A 27,761-nucleotide genomic window follows, 5' to 3' on the forward strand; every position below is an offset into this window, starting at 1 on the left:
CCCAATGCATTTGGGGGGTCCCCGGGAGGTTTGGGGGGTCCCCAGGGGTTTGGGGAGTAAAGCATGGGGGAGAGGGGCAAAAAGGGGGTGCGGGGGGGGGGCAAAAAGGTCAGGAGGGTCGAGGGGCTCAGGAGCCCGTCCTGGGGGGGGTTAAAAGGGGGCTCAGGGGCAAAAAGAGGGGGACAGGGACAAAAAGAGGGTCTCAAGAGGGCAAACGGGGAGCAAAATGGGGCGAAAAGGGGGAGCAGTGGGGCAGGGGGGGTCAGGAGCAAAAGGGGGGCAAAAAGGGGGGTCAGGACCGTCAAGGGGGGGTCAGGCACCTATCCTGGGGGCAAAAAGGGGGTTCGGGGGCAAAAAAGGGAGTCGGGGGGGCAAAAGGGGGAGCAAAATGGGGGGGTCGGGGGGGTCAGGGGGGCAGAAGGAGGAGCAAAAAGGGGTGTCGGGGGCAAAAGAGGGGCCCGGGGGGACAGAAAGGGGATTGGGGGGGCAAGGGAGAGCAAAAAGGGGGGCAGGAGCAAAAAAAGGGGGTAGGGGGCAAAAAGGGGGACAGGAGTCCATCCTGGGGGGCAAAAATCGGCAGTCAGGCACAAAAGGGGTGTAAGGGGGCAAAAGGGGGGGTCAGGGGCAAAAAGGGGGAGCAGAGGGGTAAAAAGGGCGTCAGGGGCAAAAAAGGGGGCAAAAAGGGGGAGCAGGAGGATCAGGGAGGTCAGGAGCCCGTCCGGGGGGGGCAAAAAGGGGGTGTCAAGGGAGCAAAAAGCGGGGGAAAAAAGGGGGTTGAGGGGCAAAAAGGGGCTCGGGGGGGGCCCTCGTGGCTCTTGAACGTCAGGCCAGTTCCCATGGTAGTAGGGATGCGGGGGGCACGACCCTCCCTTGTTGCCATGGTAACGAGGATGCTCTGGGGGTACCCCCAGTTATACGAGAGAGGGCGGGGCTTCCCTGGTTGCCATGGGAACGGGGAGGGAGGTTTCGCGCCTTTTGAGCCGAGGGGGCGTGGCCAAAGCCAGAAGGCGGGAAGAAGGGCGTGGCCCCTCCCCCCGAAGGAGGCCGCGGACGCTGATTGGCAGGGAGGGTGGCACACTGCGCATGCGCAGATGCGCTCGCTCCCATTGGTGGGAAAGGCCTCCGCGCGCGCTGATTGGCTGAGACGCGGCTCTCAGGGAGGGGGCGGGGTCAGCGCGGAGAGAGAAGCGAAGGGAAGAGCGAACGGAGCGCGGCCCGGCGCGAGCGGCCGCTCCGGCCGCCATGGAGGACGGACTCTATGGTAGGAAGGGTAGGGGCGGGGGGGGCAGAGGGAGCTGGTTGCCCCTTTCGGGGCGCTACGGTTGCTGCGAGAGGACAATTGAGTGTGAGGGGGGTGGGATCACGTGGCCTTTGCCGTGTTAATGGGAGGGGGCTGGTCACGTGACAGGGCCTTACCACTACGCGGGAAGGGGTGAAACCATTGAATGGGGCGGGGGGAAATGAATGGGAGGCCACGCCCCCTCCAGATAGACCACGCCCCCTCTCAGCCCCGCACGTGGAGGGGGCGGAGCTTAAGGGGCTCCCAGTAATCCCAGTTGCCCCTTCAGTTGAGTGGTATCTGTCAATGGGAGGGACTGGAGGGGCAGTGGGAGAGACTGAGAGCAGCTGTGGGAGCGATTGTGGGGGGACAGGGACAGCAGTTCGGGGGAGAATGGGAGGGACTGGGAGTGACTGGAGGGACAGTGGGAGCGACTGGCAGTGACTGTGGGGAGACTGCGAGCAACTGCAAGTGGAGTGGGAGCGACTGGGGGGGGACTGGGAGCAACTGGGGGGGACTGGGAGCGACTGGAGGGGGAATGGGAGCCACTGGGGGGGACTGGGAGTGACTGGAGGGGGAATGGGAGCCACTGGGGGGGACTGGGGGGTACTGGGAGTGACTGGAGGGGGAATGGGAGCAACTGAGGGTGACTGGGGGGAGAATGGGAGAGACTGGAAGGGGAATGGGAGCCACTGGGAGTGACTGGGGGGGACTGGAAGAGGAGTGGGTTATGGGCAAGGGGGCGTGGCCTATGGCCCAATGGGCTGTGGTAATAAACAAGGGGGCGTGGACAATACCAAGGGGGTGTGGCCTAGGGCCCAATAGAGCTGTATTAGGAGCAAGGGGGCGTGGCCTGGGTCCAATAGGACCGGGTTATGAATGGGGGGCGTGGCCTGGGGCCCAGTAGGGCTGCGTTATGGTCAAGGGGGCGTGGCCTGGAGCAAGGAGGGCATGGCCTGGGGCCAGTAGGGCTGGGTTATGGTCAAGGGGGCGTGGCCTGGGGGTTCCTTTTGGGGCAAGGGTGGTGGCAGTGACACTGCACCCACCTTTGTGTCCGTCCCCCCCCCAAAAGTCCCCCCCGACCTGACGGCCGAGGAGCGCCGGGAGCTGGCGAGCATCCGCCGGCGCAAGCAGGAGCTGCTGGGGGAGATCCAGCGCCTGCGCGAGGAGCTCAGCGAGGCCATGAGCGAGGTCGAGGGGCTCGAGGCCACCGAGGGCAGGTGGCACCCCAAAATACACCCCCCCCGGGGATCTAAAATACCCCCAAAATACCCCTCTGGGACCCCAAAATACTCCCAAAGGCCCCCCCTGCACCCTGAAATACCACCTGAGACCCCGAAATGACCTCAAATCTCCCCCTTGGGGACCCAAAATACACCCCTGGAACACCAGAATGACTCCAAAAATACGCCCTGGGACCCCAAAAATACCCCTAAAATACCCCCCTGGGACTCTAAAATACCTTCCGGGACCCCAAAAATACCTGAAAAATACCCCCCTGGGACCCTAAAATCCTCCCCTCAGGGACCCCAAAATGACCAAAAAATATGCTCCTGGTACCCCAAAATACGCCCTGAGACCCCCCCAAAATACCCCCCCTGGGACCCCAAAATCCCCCCTGGAACCTTAAAATACACCCCAGGATCCCAAAATGACCCCAAATTTCTCCTCGTAGAGACCGAAAATCCCCACTTGGGACCCCAAAATCCTCCTCCAAGGCCCTAAAGTTCCCCCCTGGGACCCCAAAATACCCCCCTGACTCCCCCTTTTAACCCTTTCCTGGCAGCAAAACCCTCCAGCGAAACCGCAAGATGGGGATGGGGCGTAAAAAGTTCAACATGGACCCTAAAAAGGTGAGGGGCTACTAAATTTGGAGGGTTGGCTAGTAAATGGGGTGGTGGGGTTGGCTGCTAAATTGGGGGGGTTTTGGGGGTACAGGGGATCCAGTTCCTGGTGGAGAACGAGCTGCTGCGCCCCACGGCTGAGGACATCGCCCGGTTCCTGTACAAGGGCGAGGGGCTCAACAAGACGGCCATCGGGGACTACCTGGGCGAGAGGTGGGCTACCTGGGCCAGGGAGGGGCTACTTGGGCGAGGAGGGGGGCTGCTGGGGTGGGAGAGGCTACTGAGTCCCTCAAGTGACCCCATAGCCCCCCAAGTGCCCCTTAAGTCCCTCCCAAGTGACCTCCGTAGCCCTTGGACCCCAAAATGCCCCCTCGGGATGCCAGAATACCCCCGGGACCCCCAAGTTACCCCATAGCCCTCCCCAACGCCCCCTCCAACACCTCCAAGTGACCCCTCCAAGCGCCCCTATTCCCCCAATAGTCCCCCAAGTGACCCCATAGCTCCCCAAGTGACCCCCAATTCCCCCATAACCCCCCGAATTCTCCCAATAGGCCCCAAATTCCCCCCATAGCTCCCCAAGTGACCCCCAAATTACTTCCAAATCCCTTCTAAATTCCCCGAGTGACTCCCAGTTCCCCCAAAGCCCCCCACTTCCCCCTATAACCCCCCCAACAGGCCCCGAATTCCCCCCATAGCCCCCCAAATGACTCCCAATTCCCCCCCAAGCCCCCCATAGCCCCCACAAATCAGTGACTGACAGCTTCTACCCCCCCGAAGGGAGGAGTTCAACATCGGGGTTCTTCACGCCTTCGTGGACCTGCACGAGTTCACTGACCTCAACCTGGTGCAGGCACTGAGGTGGGGCCAGGGGGCTCTTGGGGGGCTGGGGGGGGGGACTGGGGGTCACTTGGGGGGCTGGGAGGCCATTTAGGGGGTGTTTTGGGGGAGTGTGGGGGGAATTGGGGGGGCTATAGGGTTACTTGGGGGGTTTTGGGGGATGTTTGAGGGGATTGGGGGGTCTCTTGGGGGGCTGGGAGGCCATTTGGGGAGGCCGTGGGGGAGTTTCGGGGGAAATTGGAGGGCTATAGGGTCCCTTGGGGGTCACTTGGGGGGATTTGGGAGGTGTTTGGGGTGATTTGGGGGTCACTTGGGGGGCTAGGAGGGGATTTAAGGGGGTTATGAGGGGGTTGGGGGAGTTTAGGGGGAAATTGGGGGGCGATAGGGTCTCTTGGGGGTCACTTGGGGGGCTGGGAGGGGATTTGGGGGTCATTTTGGGGGCTGAGAGGGCTTTTGAGGGACACTTGGGGGGGATTTGGGGGATTGAAAGGAGATTTGGGGGGGTTATATGGTCACTTGGGGTGAATTTGGGCCATTTTTGGGGTGAATTGGGGCAGTTTTGGGGGTGAGTTGGGTCAAGTTTGAGTCCTACTGGTTTTGGGGTGAATTGGATTGGTTTTGGGTCATTTTGGGGCACTTTTGTATCCTTTTGGAGTGAATTGGGGCAGTTTTGGGTCCCTTTGGGGCCATTTTTGGGGTGGATTGGGTCGGGTTTGGGTCCCGCGGGTTTTGGGGTGAATTCCGGGGTTTTTGGGCCGCAGGCAGTTCCTCTGGAGTTTCCGCCTCCCGGGGGAAGCGCAGAAGATCGATCGCATGATGGAGGCCTTCGCTCAGCGCTATTGCCTCTGCAACCCCGGCGTCTTCCAGTGCACCGGTGCGACCAGTGCTCCCAGTAACCCCCCAGGAGCACCCCCCCCATCCCAGTGCCCCTCAGTTCCCTCCCAGTTAGCTCCCAGTGCTTCCAATGCACACGGTGCCCCCAGTCCCTCCCCGTTTCTCCTAATCCCTCCCAATCCTCCCTAGATCTCTCCCAGTCCCTCCCAGTAACCTCCCAATAACCCCCCAGTGCCTTCCAGTCCCTCCCTATTCCCTCCCAGTGCCTCCCAGTTCCCTTACAGTGCTTACAATGCACGTGGTGCCCCCAGTCCCTCCCAGTCCCTTCTAGATCTCTCCCAGTAACTCCCCAGTGACCCCAGACCCTCCCAGTCCTCTCCCATCCCTCCCAGTCCCCTCCCAGTGCCTCCCAGTCCCCGTTAGTCCCCTCCCAGTGCCCCATAGTCCCCTCCTGGTCCTTCCCAGTCTCTCCTAGATCCCTCCCAGCCACTCCCACTCTCTCCCAGTCCCCTCCCAGTCCCCTCCAGTCCCTCCTTGATCCTTCCCAGTCGCTCCCAGTCCCTCCCAGTGCCCCATAGTGCCTTCCCAGTCCCCTCCCAGTGCCCCACAGTCCCCTCCCAGTGCCCCACAGTCCCCTCCCAGTCCCCTCCCAGTCCCCTCCCAGTGCCCCACAGTCCCCTCCCAGTCCCTCCCAGTGCCCCACAGTCCCCTCCCAGTGCCCCATAGTGCCTTCCAAGTCCATCCCAGTGCCCCATAGTGCCTTCCCAGTCCCCTCCCAGTGCCCCATAGTGCCTTCCCAGTCCCCTCCCAGTGCCTCCCAGTCCCTCCCAGTGCCCCTGGGTGACGGGGCTGCCCGCAGACACGTGCTACGTGCTCTCCTTCGCCGTCATCATGCTCAACACCAGCCTCCACAACCCCAACGTGCGGGACAAACCCTCGGCCGAGCGCTTCGTCGCCATGAACCGCGGCATCAACGACGGCGGCGACCTCCCCGAGGAGCTGCTGCGGGTGGGCGGGGCCTAAGTTAGGCGGGGCCTAAGGTGGGAGGGGCCGTAATGGGCGATGGGGGCCTTGGGGTGCAGGGAGGGAGGGGTTGGGGTGAGCGAGAGGGCGCGGGAATGGAGCCAGGGGCGTGGCTTTAAGCTGGGAGTGGTCTGAGTGGGCGGGGATTAAGTTGGGAGGGGCTTAAAGGCTTGGGGTGCAAGGAGGGAGGGGTTGGGGTGAATGGGAGGGAGTGGGAGCAGAGTTGGGGTATGGCTTAAGGTAGGGGTGTCTGTGTGGGCGGGGCTTAATTTAGGCAGGGTCTGAGTGGGCGGGGCTTAAGGTGGGGGCTTGGGGTGAATGGGAGGGACTGGGGAAATGACCTGGGGTGAAGTGGGCGGGGCTTAAGTTAGGATGTGTCTGTGTGGGTGGGGCTTGATGTGGGCGGGGCATTGGGAGCGCTGGGGGGTTACTGGGAGCGACTGGGAAATGTGCAGGGGCTCAGAGCCATGTGGGCGGGGCTTAGAGCCGTGTGGGCGGGGCTTATGGCCCACCTGCAGCCCTCTCCCCCCCCCCCACCCCCCTTGCAATGGGGCAGGGGCTTCTCCCTCATGGCTGGGAGGGGGTGTGGCCTATTGGAGAGGGCGTGGTCTAAGTAGGCGTGGCTTAACCACTTCCCCCCCCCCCCCCCAGAACCTGTACGAGAGCATCCGCAGCGAACCCTTCAAGATCCCCGAGGACGACGGCAACGACCTCACCCACACGTTCTTCAACCCCGACCGCGAGGGCTGGCTGCTCAAGCTGGGTGAGCTCCCAGTGCCTCCCAGTTACCCCCCAGTAACCCCCCAAGTTTCCCCCCAGTAACCGCCCAGTTCCCTCCCAGTGCTTCCAATGTACATGGTGCCCCCAATCCCTCCTAGATCCCACCCAGTAAGGCCACAGTAACCCCCCAGTTCCCTCCCAGTAACCCCCCAGTTCCCTCCCAGTGTCTCCCAGTCCCCTCCCAGTGCTTCCAATGCACATGGTGCCCCCAGTTCCTCCTAGATCCCACCCAGTAAGGTCACAGTCCCTCCCAGTGCCTCCCAATAACCTGCTAATGCCTCCTGGTGCACTCCTGGTGACCTCCCAGTTCCCCGCCAGTAAACCCCCAGTGCTTCCCAGTTCAGCCCCAATGCCTACCAGTTCCCTCCCAGTGCCCTCTCAGTCCCTCCCAGTTCCCCCCCCACTCTCCTCCCAGTGCCCTTCCAGTTGCTCCTAGTCACTCCCAGTGCCCTCCCAGTGCCTTCCCAGTCTCTCCCAGTGCCCCCCAGTTCCCCACTGGGCTGGGGGGGCTGTGACTGATGTTTCCTCTCTCTCCCCTCCCCGTCGCCACGACGCTCGGCCCAGGAGGTAGGTGGGAGGGGGGCAAATCCATCTGCCCCCCTTATCTGCCCCCCAAATCCATTTACCCCCCCTTTATCTGCCCCTAAATCCATCTGCCCCCTTATCTGCCCCCCCAATCCATTTACCCCCCCTTTATTTGCCCCTAAATCCATCTGCCCCCCTTATCTGCCTCCCCAATCCATTTACCCTCCCTTTTTCTGCCCCCCAATCCATTTGCCCCCCCGTATGCCCCCCCAAATCCATCTACCCCCGCATCTGCCCCCCCTTTTGCCCCCACAAATCCATTTGCCCCTCCATAATCTCCCCCCTCACTTCCCCCAAAGCACATAGACCCCCCCTTTTTGACCCAACCCCCCCATTTTGCCCCCTTTGGACCCCCAAAACCCCATTTTTGTCCCTGAAATCTCCCTCCCTTTTTACCCCCCCAATCCCTGCTTTTTGCCCCCCTTGGACCCCTTAACCCTCCTTTTTTGCCCCTCCAAATGTCCCAACCCCCCCTTTTTCCTCCAACCCCCCCTTTTTGTCCCCTTTTGACCCCCAAACCGCTCTTTTTACACCCTTTTTGCCCCCCAATCCCCCTGTTTTTCCCCCTTTGCACCCCCAACCCCCCCTCTTTGCCCCCCCAAACCCGCTTTTTTTGCCCCCCCAGGCGGGCGGGTGAAGACGTGGAAGCGGCGTTGGTTCATCCTCACCGACAACTGCCTCTACTACTTCGAATACACCACGGTGAGACACCCCCAGGGGCACCCCAAACCCCCAGGCCCCCCCCCAAATCCATCTGCCCTTTCCAGGGCCCCCCAAACCTCCAGGCCCTCCCCAGATCCATCTGCCCCCCTCAGGACCCCCCTAAATCCCCCCCAGGGCCCCCCTCAAACCTCCAGGCCCCCCAAATCCATCTGCCCCCCCCAAACCCCCTTTGGGCTCCTTTAGGTACCCCAGGCCCCCCTAAATCTACCCCCGGACTGCCCCAAATCAATCTGCCCCCTCCCCTGGATCCCCTCAAATCCCTTGAGGCCCCCCCCAAAAAGCCTCAGGTCCCCTTCAAATTCCTTCAGCCCCCCCCCAAAAGCCCCAGGGAACCCCAAATCCGTCTGCCCCCTCGAGCCCCCCTTGGACTCCCCCAAGTCCCTTTGGGTACCCCAGGGTGCCCCCAAATCCCCTCATCCCCCCCAAAAAAGCCCCAGAGCCCCCCCCAGATCCTTCGTGTGCCCCCCCTCCAGGACCCCCCCAAACCCCTCAGGGCTCCCTCAAGTCCATCTGCCCCCCCTCCCAAACCCCCTTTGGGTACCCCAGGCTCGCCCCAAATCCCCTCAGCCCCCCCCAAAAAAGCCCCAGAGCCCCCCCCAAATCCTTCGCCCCCCCTTCCTCCAGACTCCCCCAAACCTCCCTTTTTACCCCCCCAACTCCAGGACAAGGAGCCACGAGGAATCATCCCCTTGGAGAACCTGAGCATCCGCGAGGTCGAGGACCCCCGGAAACCAGTGAGAGCCCCCCCGCCTCCCAGTTCCTCCCAGTTCCTCCCAGTTCCTCCCAGACCCCTCCAAACCCCCTTATGCCCCCCCCCCCCACTGCTGCTTCAACCTCTTCATCCTCAACAAAAGGGTCCATTGCTTCAATCTTCTCCGGTTCCTCCCAGTTTTTTCCAGTCCTCCCAGTTCTCTCAGACTCCCCCAAACCTTCAGACCCCCCCAAGACCTCTCGTGCCCCCCCATTGCTGCTTCAACCTTTTCATCCTCAACAAGGATGTTCATTGCGTCAATCTTCTCCAGTTCCTCCCAGTTCCTCCCAATCCTCCCAGTTCTCTCAGACCCCCCAAGACCTCTTATGCCCCCCCACTGGTGCTTCAACCTCTTCATCCTCAACAAGGAGGTTCATTACATCAACATTCTCCAGTTCCTCCCAGTCTTCCCAGTTCCTCCCAGTTCCTCCCAGTACTCCCAGTTCTTCCCAGTCCTCCCAGTTCCCCCAGACCCCCCCCAAGCCCCTTGTGCCCCCCTAAACCCTCTTGTGCCCCCCCATTGCTGCTTCACCCTCTTCATCTTCAACAAGAAGTTCCATTGTCCCAACGTTCTCCAGTTCCTCCCAGTTCTCCCAGTTCCTCCCAGTTCTCCCAGTTGCCCCCAACCTCTCGTGCCCCCCCAGCACTGCTTCGAGCTCTACATCCCCAACAACAAGGGGCAGCTCATCAAGGCGTGCAAGACGGAGGCCGACGGGCGCGTGGTTGAGGGCAACCACGTCGTCTACCGCATCTCAGCCCCGACCCGCGACCAGAAGGACGAGTGGATCAAATCCATCCAGTGAGCAACCACGAAACCCCCCCTTTTCACCCCAAAATCCACCCCAAAACCCACCCGGAACCCCCCAAAAAAAAACACCCCTGGACCCTAAAAACCCACACAGAATCCTCAAAAAACACCTTTGGACTCTAAAAAAACACCCCGGAAAATGCTGGACCCTAAAAAAACACCCTGGACACCAAAAAAAACACACACAGAACCCCCAAAAAAACCCAACCTGGAACCCCAAAAACACTCAGAAATCAAAAAAAAGCACCCTGGACCCCCAAACCCTTCATTCTGCTTCTCCAGATCCTCCTGGAGAGCCTCAAGCTCCTCCAGAGCTTCTCCTGGGGTTGAGGAGGCACCAAGATGTTCTAGAGAACTTGAGGGGGTCCCTTCTGGTTTTTGGGGGGACTCCTGGAAGGTTCTACTTGGAAGGAGCCCCCCAAAACCATATCGGGGTCCCCCCCAAACCCCCTCTTTTGTCCTTCTCCTCCCACCAAGGGCGGCCGTGAGCGTCGACCCCTTCTACGAGATGTTGGCGGCTCGCAAGAAACGCATCTCGGTCAAGAAGAAACAGGAGCAACCTTGAAAAGGGGGGGGCTGGGACCCCCCCAGGACCTCCCCAGGACCCCCCAAAACCACGAGGGACCCCCCAAAACCACGAGGAACTCCCCAAAACCACAAGGAATCCCCCCAAAAAACCATGAGGAACCCTCCAGGAGCACATGGAATCCCACCAAGCTGTGAAGGACTCCACTCTCCCCCCCCAGAACCTTGAGAGGACCCCAAAGGACAACCAGGAGACCCTCCAGGGCTCCCCAAAACCCTGAGGGGACCCCAAAGGACGATGGGGACCCCCCCTGGATCTTGAGGGACCTCAAAAGCCCCTCAAGATGACCCAGGACTTCCCAAAACCACCAAGGAACCCCCCCAAGACCTCCAGGAACCCCCCATGTGACCACCAGGAGACCCTTCAGGGCTTCCCAAAACCTTAAGGGGACCCCAAAGGACAATGGGGATACCCCTGGATCTTGAGGGACCTCAAAGGCCCCCCGAGATGACCCAGGACCCCCCTAAACCACCAACGAACCTCACCAAGGTGACCACCAGGAGACCCCCTCAAACCCTGAGGAGACCCCGAAGGACAATGGGGACCCCCAAGACCTTGAGGACCCGCCCAAACCCCCTCCCAGTCCCTCCCAGTTTGGAGGTCCTCCCCCTCTTTCTTTATTTATGGCCCCATTAAAGGAGGTGAAGGTCCACCTTGGGTTTGGGGAGGGTCAAAAAGGGGGGAGGAAGGTCCATGGAAGGGTTTATTTCACAGTTTTGGGGTGAAAAAGCAGCATTTTGGGGTTGGGGGGACGAAAAAAGGGGATCCAGATGTTGCAGTTGAGTCAAAGGAGAGGATGGAGCCCACTAAGAGGATCCAGATGTTGGGGTTGGGTCAAGGATGGGGTCAAAGGAGAGGATGGAGCCCACCAAGAGGGCCCAGATGTTGGGGTTGGGTCAAGGATGGGGTCAAAGGAGAGGATGGAGCCCACCAAGAGGGCCCAGATGTTGGGGTTGGGTCAAGGATGGGGTCAAAGGAGAGGATGGAGCCCACCAAGAGGGCCCAGATGTTGGGGTTGGGTCAAGGATGGGGTCAAAGGAAGGGATGGATCCCACCAGGAGGACCCAGATGTTGGGGGTCAGGGGCAGGGCTGGAAGGGCAGCGTGGTGACCCCTCCATGGAGCTCCAGGCCCCCCTCGGCCCAGGCCAGAAGGTCTCCTCCAGTCTTGGCGCGACACCCGGCCACCGCGGCCACTTCGGCGGCGTCCAGGACGCGGCTCCAGAGATGGAACTCGGAGATCTCACCCACGAAGGCTTGAGTGGCGTCAAAGCCACCACCCAGAGCGTCCTGGGGGGGACGCGGGGAGGATGTGGAGATGATGATGTGGAGATGGGGCGTCCGTGGGGGACGTGGAGATGTGGAGACATGGACATGGGGACATGGGGACATGGAGATGGGGTGTCCATAGAGATGATGGGACATGGGGACATGGGAACGTGGAGATGGGGAGATTGGGGATCATGGAGATGTGGAGATGGGGTGTCCATGGGGAGTCCATGGAGATGGGACATTCATTGGCGACGTGGGGCGTCCTTGGGGACACGAGGATGTGGCTCCCGGGTGGGGTGGGAACACGGGGACACCCTTGACACCCCCCCGACCACCCCATCCCAGTGTCCCCATGTCCCCAACCCGTCCTACGTCCCCCCTCCATCCCAACCCCCCCACATCCCCAATCCCCCCCACGTCCCCCCGTGTCCCCACATCCCCGTATCTGCTCCTCGCCCAGCACCAGCACCCCGCCATGTCCCCCCTCCATCCCTGTATCCCCATGTCCCCTCCATGTCCCCCCAATCCCCCCATGTCCCCCCTCCACTCCAGTGTCCCCAGTCCCCCCCACGTCCCCCCATGTCCCCCCTCCATCCCAATGCCCTCAATCCCCCCCCATGTCCCCCCATCTCCCCCATGTCCCCCCGTGTCCCCCCTCCATCCCAGTGTCCCCCCCCACCGTACCTGCTCCTGGCCCAGCACCAGCACCCCTCGGGGGCGCAGGGGGTGCCCCACCGCCAGGCCCCCCCCCCTGCCCCGGGGGACCCCATCCTGGAAGCTGCGCCACGTCCCCCCCGCGGCCGCCCAAGTGACACAGACATGGTGCCACCGGCCTGGGGACGGGGACAGGGCCAGGGGCACCGCCTGGGGGGCAGGGGGGACAGGGGGGTAATGGGGGGACAGGGGGAGAGAGGGGGACATGAGGGACAGGGGGGTAATGGGGGGACAGGGGGGCAGAAGGGGAATGGGGGGACATGGGGACATGGAGATGATGGGGGGCAGGGGGAAGGGGGGGCAGAGGGGAGAAGGGAGATTAGGGGTGGGCGTCAGCCCCACAGCCCCTCATTTACACCCCCTCCAGCCCCATAGCCCCCCATTTTCCCCCTTCCAGCCCCATAACCACCCTTTCCAGCCCCATAACCCCCCATTTACACCCTGTCCAGCCCCACAACACCCCATTTTCCCACCCTTCAGACCCACAGCCCCCCATTCCCGCCCCCTCCAGCCCCATACCCCCCATTTCCCCTCCTCCAGCCCGATTTCACCCACCTCCAGCCCCATAACCACCCTTTCCAGCCCCATAGCCCCCCATTTACACCCCCTCCAGCCCCATTTCCCCCCCCCAGCCCCATAACCCCCCATTTCCCCCCCTCCAGCCCCATTTCCCCCCCCCCAGCCCCATAAACCCCCATTTCCCCCCCCTCCAGCCCCGTTTCCCCCCCCCGCAGCCCCCCAGCTGCCCCCCAGCCCCACACCTGGTCATCCACCAGCAGCTCCATGGGTCTGCCCCCCCAGGCCAGCAGCACCAGCTCGTTGGGCTGTCCGGGGGCGGCGTAGGAGAAGGGGGTGCCGAGGGCCGGGGCCCCCCCGGGGCGCAGCCACAGACAGGCCGAGAGCGCCCGCAGCGCCCGTCGCACCGAGCCCCGCGCCCGCGCGAACATGTAGTTGGTGCGAAGAGGGAAGGAGACGCGGAAACCAGCCCGGGGGGGGGGCCAGCCCTGAGGGGACACCCCCGGGGTCACCAGAGGGGTCTCAACCCTTTGGGGGGGGCCCCATCCTTGGGGTCCCATCCTTGGGGGTCCCATCCTTGGGGGTCCCATCCTTCCATCTCTTGGGGTCCCATCTTTGGGGGTCCCATCCTTCCATCTCTTGGGGGGTCCTATCTTTGGGGTTCCATCCTTACATCTCTGAGGGTCCCATCCTTCCATCTCTTGGGGGTCTCATTCTTGGGGTTCCATCTCTTGAGGGTTCCATCCTTGGGGGTCCCATCTCTTGGGGGTTCCATCCTTCCATCTCTTGGAGTTCCCACCCTTGAGGTCCCATCTTGGAGTCCCATCCCTGGAGGTCCCATCCCTGCATCCCAACCCCTGGGTCCCATCTTGGAGGTCTCACCCTTGGGGTCCCATCTTGGGGGTCCCACTCTTGGGGTCCCCCCCCTTACCCTTGTGCTCCTCGGGGTCATCGTGGTCCTCCTCCTCGTCTTCCTCCTCTTGGCGGTTGCCATGGTGATGCCCCCAGGGCTGCGAAGCCCCTTGGTTGCCATGGAGATGCTCACCATGATGGTGGTGGTGATGGTTGTAGTGGTTGCCATGGAAACGGTTGCCATGGCGCTCCTCGACGGGGAGGTTGCTCACCTTGCTGTGGTCCTTCCCAGGGTGGTTGCCATGGTAACCGTAGCGGTTGCTAGGGAGGAGGCCGCCGTGGTTGCTATGGTCGCTATGGTCGCCGGGTTTGCTCTGGTTGCCATGGTAACCGTGCTGGTTGCTAAGGAGGATGCCGGGAGCTTTGATGTGCTCCTTGCCGTGGTCACCATGGGGACCGGGCTGGTTGCTATGGAGACCGTGATGGTTGCTATGGAGACCGTGGTGATGGTTATTAGGCTTCTCCTGGTTGCTATGGTGACTGGGCTGGTTGCTATGGAGACCGTGGTGATGGTTATTAGTCTTCTCCTGGTTGCCATGGAGACCGTGGTGGTTGCTATGGAGCTCCTGATGATGGTTGCCATGTTTCTCCTGGTTGCCATGGTGACCGGGTTGGTTGCCATGGTCGCCACCTTTGCTGTGGTTGCCATGGTGACCGTGGAGGATGCTGGGATGGTTGCTATGGGCGCCGCCTTTGCCGTGATCGCCGTGGGGACCCGGATGGTTGCCATGGTGACCATGATGGTTGCCATGGTGACCGTGATGGTTGCCGTGCTTCTCCTGGTTGCCATGGTGACCCTGGCGGTTGCCAGGGGGGTTGTGCCCCATGGTTGCCCCACAACTGCCCCCCAACCCCCCCGTTCTGCCCCATAGAAGCCCCCACCCCATAGCTCCCCCTGCCCCCCTTTTCCACCCCACAACTGCCCCCCCTGCCCCAGAGCCCCACTCCTGCCCCACAGCTCAGCCCCACAGCCCCTCCCATGGACTCTTCTGCCCCATGGCTGCCCCACAACTGCCCCCCAGACCCTCATCCTGCCCCACAACTGTCCCCCAATACCCCTGTTCTGCCCCACAGTACCCCCGCCTGCCCCATAGCTCCCCCCCCGCCCAAAACTGCCCCACAACAGCCCCCCCTCTGCCCCAGGGCCCCCAAACTGCCCCCCAACCCCCCCATTCTGCCCCACAGAACTCCCTCCTGCCCCACAGACACGCAACTGCCCCACAAATGCCCCTGGCCCCTCCCCCCCCGCTATTTTTAACCCCTTAATCCCCCCTCGTTAATCAGCGAAGCCCTAATTAGGGCGGGGGGAGGGGCAGAAAGGGGGGGGGTGAGGGGGAGCACTTATGGGGCAGAGAGGGGGCACTTATGGGGCAGTGCCTCCCAGTCCAACCCAGTTTGGGGGTTCCCATCTCCCAGTCCAACCCAGTTTGGGGGATCCCAGTCCAGCCCAGTGCCTCCCAGTCCAACCCAGTTTGGGGGTTCCCATCTCCCAGTCCAACCCAGTTTGGGGGATCCCAGTCCAGCCCAGTGCCTCCCAGTTCAACCCACTTTGCTTCCCCTTTGCACACGCGCGTGCAAGCCCCGCCCCTCACCTGCAGCTGCTGCAGCGCCCGCTCCAGCGCCTCCTCGTGCGAATCCTCGTGCGAATCCTCCTCGTGCGAATCCTCCTCGTGCGAATCTGAACCCTCGTGCGAACCCTCGTGCGAACCCTCGTGTGAGGCCCGGCAGCGCCTGAGCTTGGCCGCCAACTCCAGGGCCGTTTCCCGCTGTTGCACGAGGGCCTCGCGCAGCCGCAGGATGGTGCTTCGGGCGTGCGAGGGGTCCTCGTGCGAATCCTCGTGCGAGGAGGTGGCCTCGTGCGTGCAAGCCTCGTGCCCCGGCGGGAGGGGCGTGCAAAGGAAGCGCGGCAGGGGCTGAGCCCTCGTCAGCCCCCAGAGCAGCCCCAGGGCCAGCAGGGACGGCGCACGCATGGCCCTCGCACACGCGCGTGCAAAGGGCTCCGGAGGCTGCGGGAGGGGGAGATGGGGGGGTGAGGAGGCACTTAGGGGGCAGAAAGGGGCACTTATGGGGCAGGGAGGGGCAGCTGAGTGCGTGCAAGGCCTTGCACACGCTTGTGCAAGAGGTCGGGAGGCTCTGGAGGGGGTGAGGAGGCACTTCGGGGGCAGAAAGGGGGACTTAGGGGGCACTTAGGGGTCAGGAAAGGGCACTTATGGGGCAGGGAGGGACAGCTGAGTGCGTGCAAGGCCTTACACACGCGCGTGCAAGAGCTCGGGCTGATGTAGAGACACTTATGGGGCGGGGGGGTTACTTATGGGGCAGAAAGAGGCACTGGGGGGGTACTTATGGGGCAGAGCCCCCCCTGACTCCTCGAGCCCTCGCACGCGTGTGTGCAACACACAGGGTTCCAGTTCAAACCAGTTACCCCCAGTCCAGCCCAGCGTCTCCCAGTCCAAACCAGTTGGAGGTTCCCACCCCCCCAGTCCAAACCAGTTAGGGGGTTCCCTGCTCCCAGTCCAAACCAGTTGGAGGGGTTCCCATCTCCCAGTCCAAACCAGTTGGAGGGGTTCCCATCTCCCAGTCCAAATCAGTTTGGGGCTTCCCAGTCCAGCCCAGTGTCTCCCAGCCCAAACCAGTTGCCAAGCCCCCCAGTTCCCAGTCCAAACCACTTTGGGGGGTTCCTCCTCCCAGTCCAAACCAGTTTGGGTTCCCAGTCCATCCCAGTTCCTCCCAGTCCCCCCCCTCCCCGTACCTGTGCACACGCGCGTGCGAGGCCCCAGGGCTTTACTGGTCTTACTGGGGCTTTACTGGGAGGGGGGAGGGGGGATCAGAGCGGCTCAGGGGGGGAGGGGCAGCACAATCCCCTCCCCCACCCTCTGCCCCATAAGTACCCCCTCTCTGCCCCATAATTGCCACCCCTGGCCCATAACTGCCCTCTCTATGCCCCATAAGTGCTCTCTCTGCCCCATAACTGCCCTCTCTGTGCCCCATAAGTGCCCTTCTCTGCCCATAAGTGCCAACTCTCTGCCCCATAAGTGCCTCTCTCTGCCCCGTAAGTGCCCCCTCGCCCCATAAGTGCCAACTCTCTGCCCCATAACTGCTTCTCTCTGCCCCATAAGTGCCTCTCTCTGCCCCATAAGTGCTCTCTGCACCCCATAAGTGCCCCTCTCTGCCCCATAACTGCCCCTTCTGCCACATAAGTGCTCTCTCTGCACCCCATAAGTGCCCCCTTCCTGCCCCATAACTGCCCCCTCAGGCCCCATCTCCTCTCTGGCCCCGCCCCTCTCCACTACCAGACCACGCCCTTTCCCTTAAGCCCCGCCCCCTGTGCTTTCAAGACCCGCCCCCTCATGTCGTAATTCCGCTTTGGCCACCACACTCCAAAACCCGCCCCCTCAAGCCACGCCCCTCCTCCCTGAAGCCCCGCCTCTTCGCAAAACGTCAATCATCACTGGTCACGCCCCCTTAAAAAAGCTCCACCCCTTCCAAGATGGCGGCGCCCTGTCTCTTCTCGCGGCCGTAGCAGTCGGGGTGTCGGCGATGTCTTGCGGCGAGGAGACGGGGGGGGAACGACCGGGGCCCCCCCGGGAGCCGCCCCGTACCCTGCAGGGGCTGCTCGAGATGGCGGTGACGGCGGGAGAGCCCCGCGGCGGGGGGGGGGGCGCCTCTGGGGCAGGAGGTGAGGGGGAAATGGGGGGGGCTGGGGGGGCCTCGAGGGGGGAATTGGGAGGAGAGGGGGGAATTGTGGGGCGGGGGGGGACATGGGGGGGAAATGGGGGGGCCTTGAGGGGGGAAATTTTGGGGCTGGGGGGGACATGGGGGGCTGGGGGGACCTTGAGGGGAGAATTGGGGGGGAATTGTGGGGCTCAGGGAGGAAATGGGGGGCAAATAGAGGGATGGAGGGAGCAACTGGTGGGCTGCGGGAAGAAATGGAATTGAGGGGGTGAGGGGCAAATAGGGGGCTGGGGGGGAATTGGGGGGCTGGAGGGAAATGTGGGTCGGGGCGGAAAGGGGGGAGAAGGAGAAATGTGGGGCTGGGGGGGAATCGGGGGCTGGGGAGTGTAACAGGGGCAAATGTGGGGGTTAATGTGGGGCTGGAAGGGAAAATGGGGGGCAAATGAGGGGCTGGGGGAGAATTGAGGGCCTGGGGGGGGAATTGGGGGTCTGGGGAAGGGGGAAATGGGGCCCTTGTTGGGGGAGGGATGGGGGGGGCAAATGGGGGCTGGAGGAGTGGGGGGGGGGGCAAATGGGGACCAGGGGGCAAATGGGTCAGGAGGGGGGGGGGCAAATGGCAGTCGGGGGGGGGGGGTAAATGGGGAGCAGGAGGGGTTCGAAGAGGGTCTCTAATCCCCTTTCTTCCCCCCCCTCAGCAGCAGCAGTGGCTGCGGGAGGCGCTGTCGGCGGCCCTGGGGGGGGCCGAGGGTTCCGGGGGGGCCCTGGAACGTTGCCTGCACGATTTGGGGGGGCCCGACCCCCCCGAGGAGAGCCTGGAGCTGTTGGCGGAGCTGTGCGAGAGCCTGGACCACGCCACGGGGGGGGGGGGGGCAAATATGGGCCTTTGGGGGGGAAATGGGGACCATTGAGGGGGGAAATGGAAGTCTGAGGGGAGAATTGGGGGTGAGTTAAGGGCTTGGGGGGGAAATGGGGAGCTTGGGGGCAAATAGAGGGTTGGGGGGCCTTTAGGAGGGCAAATGGGGGCCTTGGGGGCCGAGTTCTGTTCGGGGGGAGGTTCAGGGAGGGTCTCTAACCCCCTTTTTCCCCCCCCAGAGTTCCGTACAGGGGGTTTTAGGGGTTCGGGGGGGCGCAGAGGGGGTCTCTAACCCCATTCCCCCCCCCAGGTTCTGTATAGGGGGGTTTAGGGGTTCAGGGGGGCCCGGGGAGGGTCTCTAACCCCATTTTTCCTCCTCCAGAGTTCTGTATAGGGGGCTTAGGTGTTTGGGGGGGCTCAGAGGGGTCTCTAACACCCTTTTTCCCCCCCCAGAGTTCTGTGCCCGGGGGGGGCTGCCCCCCACGCTGTCGCTGCTGACCCACAGGCGGGGGGGGCTGCGGGCGGGGGCCGCTCGCCTGCTGGGGGCCTGTGCCCAGAACCTGCCGGAGGCCCAGGGGGGGGCCCTGGCTTTGGGGGCGCTGCCCACCCTGCTGGCGGCACTGGGGGGGGACCCCGACCCCCAAGTGCCCCCCTGCCGCCCTCTTTGCCATCTCCTGTGAGTGGGGGGGCAATGGGGGGGACTGGTGGGGGTAATTTGGGAGGTTGGGGGGCAAGCGGGTGGTCTCCAGGGTGGTAAATGGGGGTCTGGGAGTGGTTGGGGGGCAATTGAGGGGGCTGGGGGGGGGGGGCTCCAAACCCTAAGTGCCTCCCACCGTCCTCTTTGCCATCTCTGGGGGAAGGGAGGGGCAACTGGGTGGGTAATTGGGGGGGCTGGGGGGCAGTTGAGGGAATTGGGGTGGTAGTTGGGAGGGGTTGGGGTGGAAAAGGTAATTGGGGGGGCTGGGGGTGATTGGGGCAACTGACCCCCCCCCGCAACTTGCCTTCCCTCTTCTCAATTGCCCCCAACCCCATTAATTGTCCCCCCTCATTGCCCCCCCCAGGCCTGGTGCGGGGGCAGCCGTCGGGGCTGACGCAGTTGGAGCGTTTGGGGGGGCTGGAGGCGCTGGGGGGGGCCCTAAAAAGACCCCCCCTCCGCGCCAGGGCTGCCTTCCTGGTGCACAGTCTGCTGGGGGAGCACCCCCCGCTCGCCGGTGAGACACACACACCCCCCAAAATACCCCCCTGGACCCCCAAATACCCCCCCCGAACCCCACAATACCCCCAGGCACCCCAAAATGCCCCCCAAACCAACAACAAACCACCTCCAAACTTCCAACCCCCGCCAACATGATGAGGTACCCTCCTGAAATACCCCCCAAATGCTCACCCAACCCCTCCCGATGCCACCCAATCGCCCCCAGTTGCCCTCTGACCCCCCTTTTCGCCCCCAAACACCTACCCAACTACCCCAATGTCACCCAAGCACCCCCAAACGCCCCAGTTGCCCCGACCCCCCCTTTTGCCCCCCAAATGCCCATTCAACCCAATGCCACCCAATTGCCCCTGGACCCCTCTTTTGCCCCCATACGCCCACCCAAACCCCCCAATGCCACCCCACCACCTCCAATCGCCCCCAGTTGCCCCTGACCCCCCTTTTGCCCTCCTAAACACCCACCAACCACCCCTAAACCCCCCCCAGTTGCCCCCTGACCCCCCTTTTGCCCCCCCAGAGATACTTGTGGGGCAGGGCTGGGTCCCACGGCTGGTGGAGCTGCTGCGCACGGAGCACGGCGCGGCCCACGAGCACGCCATGGGCGCCCTCTGCCGGTGGGGGCAATTGGGGGGGGGGCAATTGAGGGGGGTGGGGGCAATTGGAGAGGGCTGGGGGGCAATTTTGGAGGGTAGTGGGTCTGGGAAGGGCTGAGGGGAGCAATGGGGGCAGTTGGGAGGGCCTTGGGGGCAATTTGGGGGCGTTGAGGGCAACGGGGGGATAATGGGGGTATTGGGGGGGGCAATTTGTGGGGAAATGGGGTGTTTGCAAAAGGCTGGGGGGGCAATTGGGGGGGTTGGGGGCAGCTGGGAGACAATGGGGGCTTTGGGGGGCGATTGTGGGAGTTTGGGGTGCTGGGGGCAATTGGGGGTGGTCTGGGGGAGCACTTTGGGGGGGTCCTGGGGGGCAGTTTGGGGGGGTTCTGGGAGGCAGTTTAGGGGGTTCTGGGGGGCAGTTTGGAGATCGGAGGGAGCAGTTTTGGGGGGGTCTCACCCCCCACCCCCCCCCGTTTTGCCCCCCCCCCAGGCTGTCCCTCAGTGCGGGGGGACTGCAGGCGTGCCGTGACCCGCCCCTGGGGCTGGAGCAGCTGCTGCGGGAGAGGGGGGCGCAGCTGCGGGGGCACCAGGAGAGCCGGGTATGGGGGACTGGGGCAAACTGGGAGGGCTGGGAGTGGCTCCAGTAGGGCCGGGGGCGGGGGGCACTGGGAGGGCACTGAAAGGGATTAGAGAGGAACTGGGAGGGACTGGCGGGGCACTGGGAGGGGCTCCACTAGGGCCTGGGGAGGCACTGGGAGGGCACTGAGAGGGACTGGGGGCAACTGGGAGGGCTGGGGGTGTCTCTGGGAGTACTGGGAGAACCTTCGAGGGCGCTGGGACCACTGGGAATGGCTCCAGTAGTGCCTGGGGGGGCACTGGGAGGGACTGGGGGGAACTGGGAGAGGCTCCAGTAGGGCTGAGGGGAGCACTTGGGGGAGATCGAGGGGTGTGTGAGGCAGTGGGGGGGAGTCTGGGGGGGCAAATTGGGGGGGGGGGGTAAAGGATATGGGGGGCACTTGGAAGGCTGGAGGGGAGGACATGGGGTCCGGGGGGGGGCACTTGGGGGTCAGATCCCCTCCCCCTTATGCCCCCCCCCTTTTCCCCCCCCCGCAGGAGGAGCTGGAGTTCTGCCAGCAGCTGCTGCAGCGCTGCTTCCCGGAGAACCCCCCCCAGGAGACCCCTCCCCAGGAGACGCCCCCCCAGGAATTACTCCCCCCGGCGATACCCCCTCCGGCCCTCCTACCCCTCCCGGGCCCGCCCCCCCACCGGTGACCCCCCTCCCCTTCCACTGTCTCCCCCCCTCATTGCAGAGGGGGGCAATAAAGGCGTTGCCCCATTCTGTTTTATACAGGGGGGGCTGTGATGATGTCATTGATGATGTCACTGATGAGGTCATAGGCTGCCTTGGACACCCCCAATTATGAAACGACACCCTAATTAGGAAATGAACCCCCAGTTAGGAAACGACCCCCGTTTCAACCCCCCATTCCCCAATGTGGGCTGGGAAGGGGGCGTGGTCAAACGGGGTTATGGTGAAAGGGGAGGTGTCTGAGACCGGGGCGGGGCCTGAGCCATGAGGGGGCGTGTCGGGGCGGGGCCTGAGCCGTTTGCCATGGTGACGCGTCCCGCTGCCGCCATGGCGGGGCTGGAGCCGGCGCTGGGCTCCGTCTGCTGGTGGGGGCTGAGCCCGGCCCTGGACCTGAGCCGCCACCGTGAGAGCCCAGCGCCTCCCAGTCTGACCCCCAATTCCCCCTCCCCTCCTTTTACCCTCGCCTTTTACCCCTTTCCATTTTCCCCTTCCCCCCCATCCCACCCCGTTCCCTGTTCCTCCCAGTTCCCGACCCCCAATATCAGTCCTCACATCCCAGTTCCTCCCAGTTCCCCTCCCAGTCCCGGTTCCCCTATCCCAGTTCCTCCAAGTTCCCATCCCGTCCCACTTCTCCCAGTCCCCCATTCCCCCCCCATTCGCCCCGGTTCACCTCCGTTCCCAGTTCCCCCCATCCTTCCCAGTTCTCCGGTCCCCCGTTCACCCCCGTTTCGTTCTCCCAGTATCCCCATTCCCCCCCCGTTCCCAGTTCTCCCAGTTCCCCCCCATTTCGCCCCTCTCTCCCGTTCCCCCCCTTCCCAATTGTGCCCCTCCCCTCGCCCCCCTCTAACCCCCCTTTCCCCCCCCCCAGTGCCCCCTCCCCCGGTGCCGGCGGTGTCGCTGCTGCTGGGGGGGGCGGAGGGGCGGCACCTCCTGAGCACGGCGGCGTGGGGGGGGGGCGAGACCCTGCACGGTAAGGGGGGGGCAATGGGGAGACAAGGGGGGGCAACGGGGGGGGGGCTATGGAGAGGGGGCAATGGGGACGGGGGAGTGTGGGGGGCAATGGGGAGGAGGGGCAATGGGGGGGCAATGGGAAGGGGGGGCAACGGGGAGAAGAGGGGGCAATGGGGAGGAGGGGGACAATGGGGAGGAGGGGGCAGTGAGGAGGGGGTCCTAACAATGCGGGGGGGCAGCACCGTATGGACCGAGGGGGGGTCAGTGGGGGGAGGTCCCGGTGTAAGAGGGGTCTCAGAGGTGGGGGGGCGGTTACTGGGGGTTCCCAGTGTTACCGGATCCCGTCACGGGGGTCTCATTGCGGGGGGGCGGGTCCCGGTGCGGGGGTGTCTCAGTTAACGGGGGGTCCCGGGGGGGTCCCGCAGGTGCTGGTGGGTGAGCAGCGCCCCGAGCCGGTTGCCCGACAGCTGCTGCTGCTGCTCGTGGCCACCGAGAGCCCCGCGGGACCCCCCCCGGCAGGTACCGACCGACCCCCCGGTTCTCTCCCAGTCCCCCCACGTCCTAGTCCCCCCATCCCAGTTCTCCCCGTTCTCATTCCCAGTTCTCCCAGCCCCCCCTCATTCACGGTTCCCTCCCATACCAGTTCTCCTTGTTCCTCCCAGTTCCCCTCCTTCTCCGTCCTCCCTTCCCAGTTCCTCCTCCAACCCCAATCCCTCTATCCCAGTTCCCCCGGTTCCCCCCCATCCCAGTTCCTCCAGTTCTCCCATTTCCCCTGTCCATCCCAGTTCCTCTCAGTTCCTCCCACCCTCCCTCGCTGTTCTCCCAGTCCCCCCCCGCCCCCCGGTGTCCCCCCCGTTCCCGGTTCTCCCAGTTCCCCCCAGTTCGAGCCGAGATGCTACTGGAGCTGCTGGGCTCGGTTCGGCTCCGCACCGGCACCGCCGCGATCGTGGCCGAATCCGCCGCCCGCCTCCGGCGCTGGGTGTGCGGGGGGGGCCGGGGGGGGCCGCGGGGGCCCCCCGACCTCAGCCTCATGAAGGTACTGGGGGAACTGGGAGAACTGGGAGCGACTGGGGTAAATGAGGGGAACAGGGATGCTGGGGGCAGCCGGTACGGGGGATGCTGGAGGGGGAACTGGGGATGCTGGGGGGGCAACTGCAAACTGGGGATGCAAAGGGGGGGGCCCGACCTGAACCACATAAAGGTATTAGGGGAACTGGGAGCTACTGGGAGTGACTGGGAGAGGTGGGCAGAACGGGAACTGGGGATGCTGGGAGGGAACTGGGGATGCTGGGGGATCTGGTACTGGGGGAACTGGGGATGCTGAGGGAGCTGCTACTGGGGGGATCCGGGGGTGCTGGGGGGTCTCCGTTTGCCCCCCAGTGCCGAGACCGGGACGCCGTCGGGGCGGTGCTGCGGCGCTGGGAGCGGCCCGAGCCGCCATCGGAGCTTTGGGGGTGGGAGACGCGGCTGCGGCAGCGCCTCGGCCCGAGGTTCGATGCGAGAGAGGCGACGGCGGACTGGGAACTGCACATGGCGCTGAGGCCCAGGGGGGTGAGGGCGGGAAAAGGGGGCGGGAAAAAGGGGCGGGAAAAGGGGGCGGGAAAAGGGGGCGGGAAAGGGCGGGCGGGAAAAGGGGGCGGGAAAAGGGGGCGGGAAAAGGGGGCGGGAAAAGGGGGCGGGAAAGGGCGGGCGGGAAAAGGGGGCGGGAAAGGGCGGGCGGGAAAGGGGGCGGGAAAGGGCGGGCGGGAAAAGGGGGCGGGAAAAGGGGGCGGGGAAAAGGGGCGGGAAAAGGCGGGCGGGGAAAGAGAAAAGAGAAAAATGGGGGGATAAGGGGGTAAAAAGGGAGGGGAAAGGGAAAAGGGTGGAGAGGGGTAAAAAGAGAGAAAAGAGGGAAAAATGGGGTAGAAAGGGGTAAAAGGGAGAGATAAGGGTGTAAAAAGGGAGGGGAAGGCAGGGAAAGGGGGAAATGGGGGGAAAGGTGGGATAAGGGAGATGGAGGAGGGAAAAGGGAGGAAAGAGGGGGGGAAAAGGGGGAAAAGAGGGAAAAATGGGGGGAAGGGAGGGGAAGGGGGTAAAAGGGGGCTATAGGGGGTAAAAAGGAAGGGGAAAAAGGGGAAAAGGTGGGAAAAGGGAGAGGAAGGGGGAAAGGGGGTAAAATGGGGGGAAGGGAGGAAGGAGGAGGAAGGGGTAAAAAGAGGGGAAAGGAGAGTAAAAGGGAATGAAGTGGGGAAAAGGGGTTATGGTGTAAGGAGGGGGTTTGGGATGGTAAAAGAAATGGGAAGGGAGGTAAAAGAGGGGGAAAGGGGGTAAAAAGGGGTACAGGCGGTAAAAGGGGGTAGAAAGGGGGTTCAGGGGATAAAAGGGGGGAAGGGGGAAAAGGGGGTAAAAAGTGGATATGGGGGGTAAAATGGAGGGAGGGGGTTAAAATGGGGGGCTGGGGGGGGTCCCTGTCTCCATTGCCCCCCCTTGCCCCCCCAGGCCACCACCATCTCCCCCGAGGAGTTCAGGCTCTGGCGAGAGAGTGGCATCGCCTTCGTCCCGCGGGGGGGGGGCCCCGGTCCCCAACCCCACCCTGCACAGCCCCAGGCACCCCCACCATGTAAGACCCCCCCAGGACCCCCTAAACCCCCCCTCAGACTCCTCCCAGGACCCCCCAAGACCCCTTCCCTTACCCTCCCCCTTGGACACCCCAGGACACCCCCAATCCCCTCCTAGCCCCTCCCCAGTCCCCCTCCAGACCCCCCAGATCCCCCCCACACCCCCCAACCCCCCTCCTCAGGACCCTCCAGACCCCCCTAGGCCTCCCAGACCCCCCCTAGACCTCCCAGGACCGCCCCCCCCATCACCCCCAGACCCCCAGAAGCACCCCCAAACACCCCCCAGACCCCCAGGACCCCCCGAAACACACCCCAGAGCCCCAGGACCCCCCCCCAAGGACCCTCCAGACCCCCCCAAGGACCCCCTAGGACACCTCCAACCTCCCCCCAGGACCCCCAGATCCCTCAGGCCTCCCCCAACATAGGCTGTGAGGGATGAGAGGGTGGCTCTTGGGCGAGGGGTTCCCTCATGTTCCCCCCTCCTCAGGATGGGCAACCAGGCCCCGAGTTTGGCTACTGGGGGGACATCGTGACCGGCCCCTTCCTCGCCTTTGGGTTCCCTCCCCCGGGGGAAAAGAGCCCCCAGAAGGTGTGTGTGGGGGAACATGGGGGGAGAAATGGGGTGGGGACATGGGGTCGGGGGGGACATGGGGTGGGAAATTGGGGTGGGGGGCACAAGGGGGGGACATTGAGGGGGGTACAGGGGGTTGGGAGGGACATGGGGGGGGACATGTAGTTGAGGAGGGAATGAGGAGACACGGGTGGGACATGGAGTTGGGGAGGGCACAAGGGGGGATGGAAGGGGGGGACACATAGGATTGGGGGGGTCACCGGGGGGGACATGGCGGAGGATATGAGGTCTGGAAGGGGGATACGGGGGGGGGGAACGTGGTTGCGGGTGTCACCGGGGGGAACATGGGAGGGGGATATGGAGTTGTGGGGGGCACATGGGGGGAAGACGCAGAGTCGGGGGGTTTCGGGGGGTGTCTCACTCTGTGTGTGTGTGTCCCAGACGGCCACTGAGCTCTCCCTGGCCACCGTCACGGCGCTGCTGCAGGAGCTGCTGAGCGGGGACCCCCCCAAGGACCCCCCCGGGGACCAGAACCCCCCCAGGGACCCCCCCTTGGAGCAGGACCCCCCTTCTGATGACCCCAGCCCCCTGGGTGAGCCCCCCCACCCCTATTTGCCCCACCCCAGCCCCCTATTTCTCTCCTTTGTCCCCACTGGGCCCCCACCTCGCCCCCCCTTTACCCCCCCCCGGACCTCCCATTGCCCCCCAGGACCCACATTTGCCCCCTCTGGACCCCATTTACCCTACTTTGAATCCTAATTTGCCCCCCTGGAGCCCCATTTGCCCGCCCTGGACTCCCATTTGTCGCCCCTAGATGCCATTTGGACCCCCCTGAACCTCTACTTACCCCCTCGACCCCCCATTTGCACCCCTTGGACCCCCATTTGGCTCCCCAATCCCCCCTTTACCTCCCTTGGACCCCCATTTGTCCCCCTTTGAACCCCCATTTGCCCTCCCGGACCCCAGTTGTCCTCTCCAATTCCCCCTTTGCCCCCCTGGACCCCATTGGCCCCTCCTGGTCCCTCATTTGCCCCCTTTAGACCCCAATTTATTCCCTCTGGACCCCCTTTTCCCCCCCGGATTCCCACTTGCCCTCCCCAGACCCCCATTTACCCCCCCATACCCTTATTTATCCCTCTTAGACCCCCACTTACCCCCCATGACCCATATTTGCCCCCCCTGACCTCCTTACCCCCCTCATTCCAGGCCCCCTGGCTCCGCTCCGGATCCGGATCCGATATTTACCCCTCAGCAGTGCCCACTGCCCCCCCCACCCCTCCCGCCTGGGGGGGCCCTGCGGGCTGCTGGTGCTGGGCTGGAGGTGGGGGGCAAATGGGGGGCCGGGGGGGGTAAATGGGGGTCTAGGAGGGTTAAATAGGGTTATAGGGGGGTAAATGGAGGTCTGGGGGGGAAATGGGAGTCCAGGCTGGGAAAAGGGGGCGGTACAGAGGGGGTAAATGGGAGTCGAAGGGGGCAAATGGGGGGGCTTGCTGGTGCTGGGCTGGAGTGGGGGGCATGGGGTCCCTGGGCTCTCTCATTTCTCCCCCCTCCCCCCCCAGGTCTCTCCCAGCCCTGACCCCCGCCCTGGGTGAACTGGCGGCCCCCGGGGCCACCCTGCTGGTGGAGCTGCCCACGTGAGAGACCCCCCCGGGACCCCCCCAGACACCAGCCCCCCCATTTCCCCCCCAAAACCCCCTGCCCTCCCCCATACCCCCCTGGTACCCCCCTGACACCGAACCCCCGAACCCCTTGGACCCTCAGTTTCTTGCCCGACCCCCCCTGGACCCCCTTATCCCTCTCCTGGATCCCCTCAGACACGATTATCCCCTATTTTTTGCCCCCCTGCCTCCTTTAACCCCACCCAGTTCCCCCCCGGACACCCAAACTCCCCTTCACCTCCCCTTTTCACCCCTAACCCCCCTTTTCCCACCATCCTCCCCCCCGGACCCCCAAACCCTCCTTCCCCCCCCATTTTCCCCCCAATTTCCCCCCTCAGACCCCATTCCCCCCCCCGGTGTTTTGCCCCTCTCCCTCTTTAACCCCACCATGTCGTCCCCCCCAGGTTTGTGCCCACTTTGCGCCCCCCCCAACTCGACGCCTTCCGAGCCCGTGTGGAAGCCCAGGCCCGGGCCAGCGGCTTCGAGCCCTGGGGGGGCCCCGGGGAGCCCCCGGCCCATGCTCGTTTCCGACGCCCTCCCCAGCCCTGAACCCCCCCCAAACGCTCCCTGACCTCCCCAAAGCCACCCCCAGCCTCACTCACCTGCCAGTTTGCCCCCCCAGCTCCCTGTTTGCCCCCGGTTTGCCCCCCAGCCCCTCTCACTCCGTAGTTTGATCCCCCAGCCTCCAGTTTGCCCCCCAGTTTGCCCCACTCCCTCACACAGTATGCCCCCCCAGCCCCACTCACCCCCAATTTGCAGCCCCCCCAGCTCCCAGTTTGCCCCCCAGCCCCGCTCACCCCCAGTTTGCCCCAGTCACCCCCCGTTTGCCTCCACTCACCCCCGTTTGCTCCACTCAAGCCACGCCTCCTAGTCCAAGCCACG

The 27,761-nt window shown here is 64.0% G+C and overlaps 4 protein-coding genes across 4 annotated transcripts; 3 read left to right on the plus strand and 1 right to left on the minus strand.

The window, feature by feature from the left end:
• The first annotated feature begins 1,145 nt into the window (after window positions 1–1,145).
• On the plus strand, window positions 1,146–10,696 carry CYTH2 (cytohesin 2). The gene is made up of 12 exons (XM_054052417.1): window positions 1,146–1,261; window positions 2,352–2,499; window positions 3,066–3,132; window positions 3,218–3,336; window positions 3,901–3,981; window positions 4,722–4,834; window positions 5,654–5,802; window positions 6,469–6,580; window positions 7,808–7,884; window positions 8,568–8,639; window positions 9,301–9,455; window positions 9,942–10,696. The coding sequence occupies exons 1-12, from the start codon at window positions 1,243–1,245 to the stop codon at window positions 10,027–10,029; spliced, it is 1,200 nt and encodes a 399-aa protein (XP_053908392.1). The 5' UTR covers window positions 1,146–1,242; the 3' UTR covers window positions 10,030–10,696.
• A 1,353-nt stretch (window positions 10,697–12,049) lies between these two features.
• On the minus strand, window positions 12,050–16,261 carry LOC128849799 (histidine-rich glycoprotein-like). The gene is made up of 5 exons (XM_054052415.1): window positions 16,212–16,261; window positions 15,055–15,468; window positions 13,482–14,259; window positions 12,796–13,038; window positions 12,050–12,184 (listed from the first exon to the last, which is right to left on the minus strand). The coding sequence occupies exons 2-4, from the start codon at window positions 15,430–15,432 to the stop codon at window positions 12,800–12,802; spliced, it is 1,395 nt and encodes a 464-aa protein (XP_053908390.1). The 5' UTR covers window positions 15,433–15,468; window positions 16,212–16,261; the 3' UTR covers window positions 12,050–12,184; window positions 12,796–12,799.
• Window positions 16,262–16,999: 738 nt separating this feature from the next.
• Window positions 17,000–21,065, plus strand: HSPBP1 (HSPA (Hsp70) binding protein 1). The gene is made up of 7 exons (XM_054052281.1): window positions 17,000–17,086; window positions 17,830–17,968; window positions 18,493–18,663; window positions 19,049–19,198; window positions 19,718–19,814; window positions 20,284–20,392; window positions 20,907–21,065. Exons 1-7 carry the CDS (start codon window positions 17,000–17,002, stop codon window positions 21,063–21,065), a joined length of 912 nt encoding a protein of 303 aa, XP_053908256.1.
• Window positions 21,066–21,429: 364 nt separating this feature from the next.
• Window positions 21,430–27,428, plus strand: DNAAF3 (dynein axonemal assembly factor 3). The gene is made up of 10 exons (XM_054052282.1): window positions 21,430–21,505; window positions 21,971–22,072; window positions 22,935–23,089; window positions 23,296–23,543; window positions 24,532–24,652; window positions 25,138–25,239; window positions 25,663–25,813; window positions 26,428–26,542; window positions 26,781–26,855; window positions 27,284–27,428. Exons 1-10 carry the CDS (start codon window positions 21,430–21,432, stop codon window positions 27,426–27,428), a joined length of 1,290 nt encoding a protein of 429 aa, XP_053908257.1.
• Window positions 27,429–27,761: the final 333 nt, after the last annotated feature.

The sequence above is a fragment of the Cuculus canorus genome, chromosome 33 (assembly GCF_017976375.1).
Source record: "Cuculus canorus isolate bCucCan1 chromosome 33, bCucCan1.pri, whole genome shotgun sequence".
Classification (NCBI taxonomy): domain Eukaryota; kingdom Metazoa; phylum Chordata; class Aves; order Cuculiformes; family Cuculidae; genus Cuculus; species Cuculus canorus.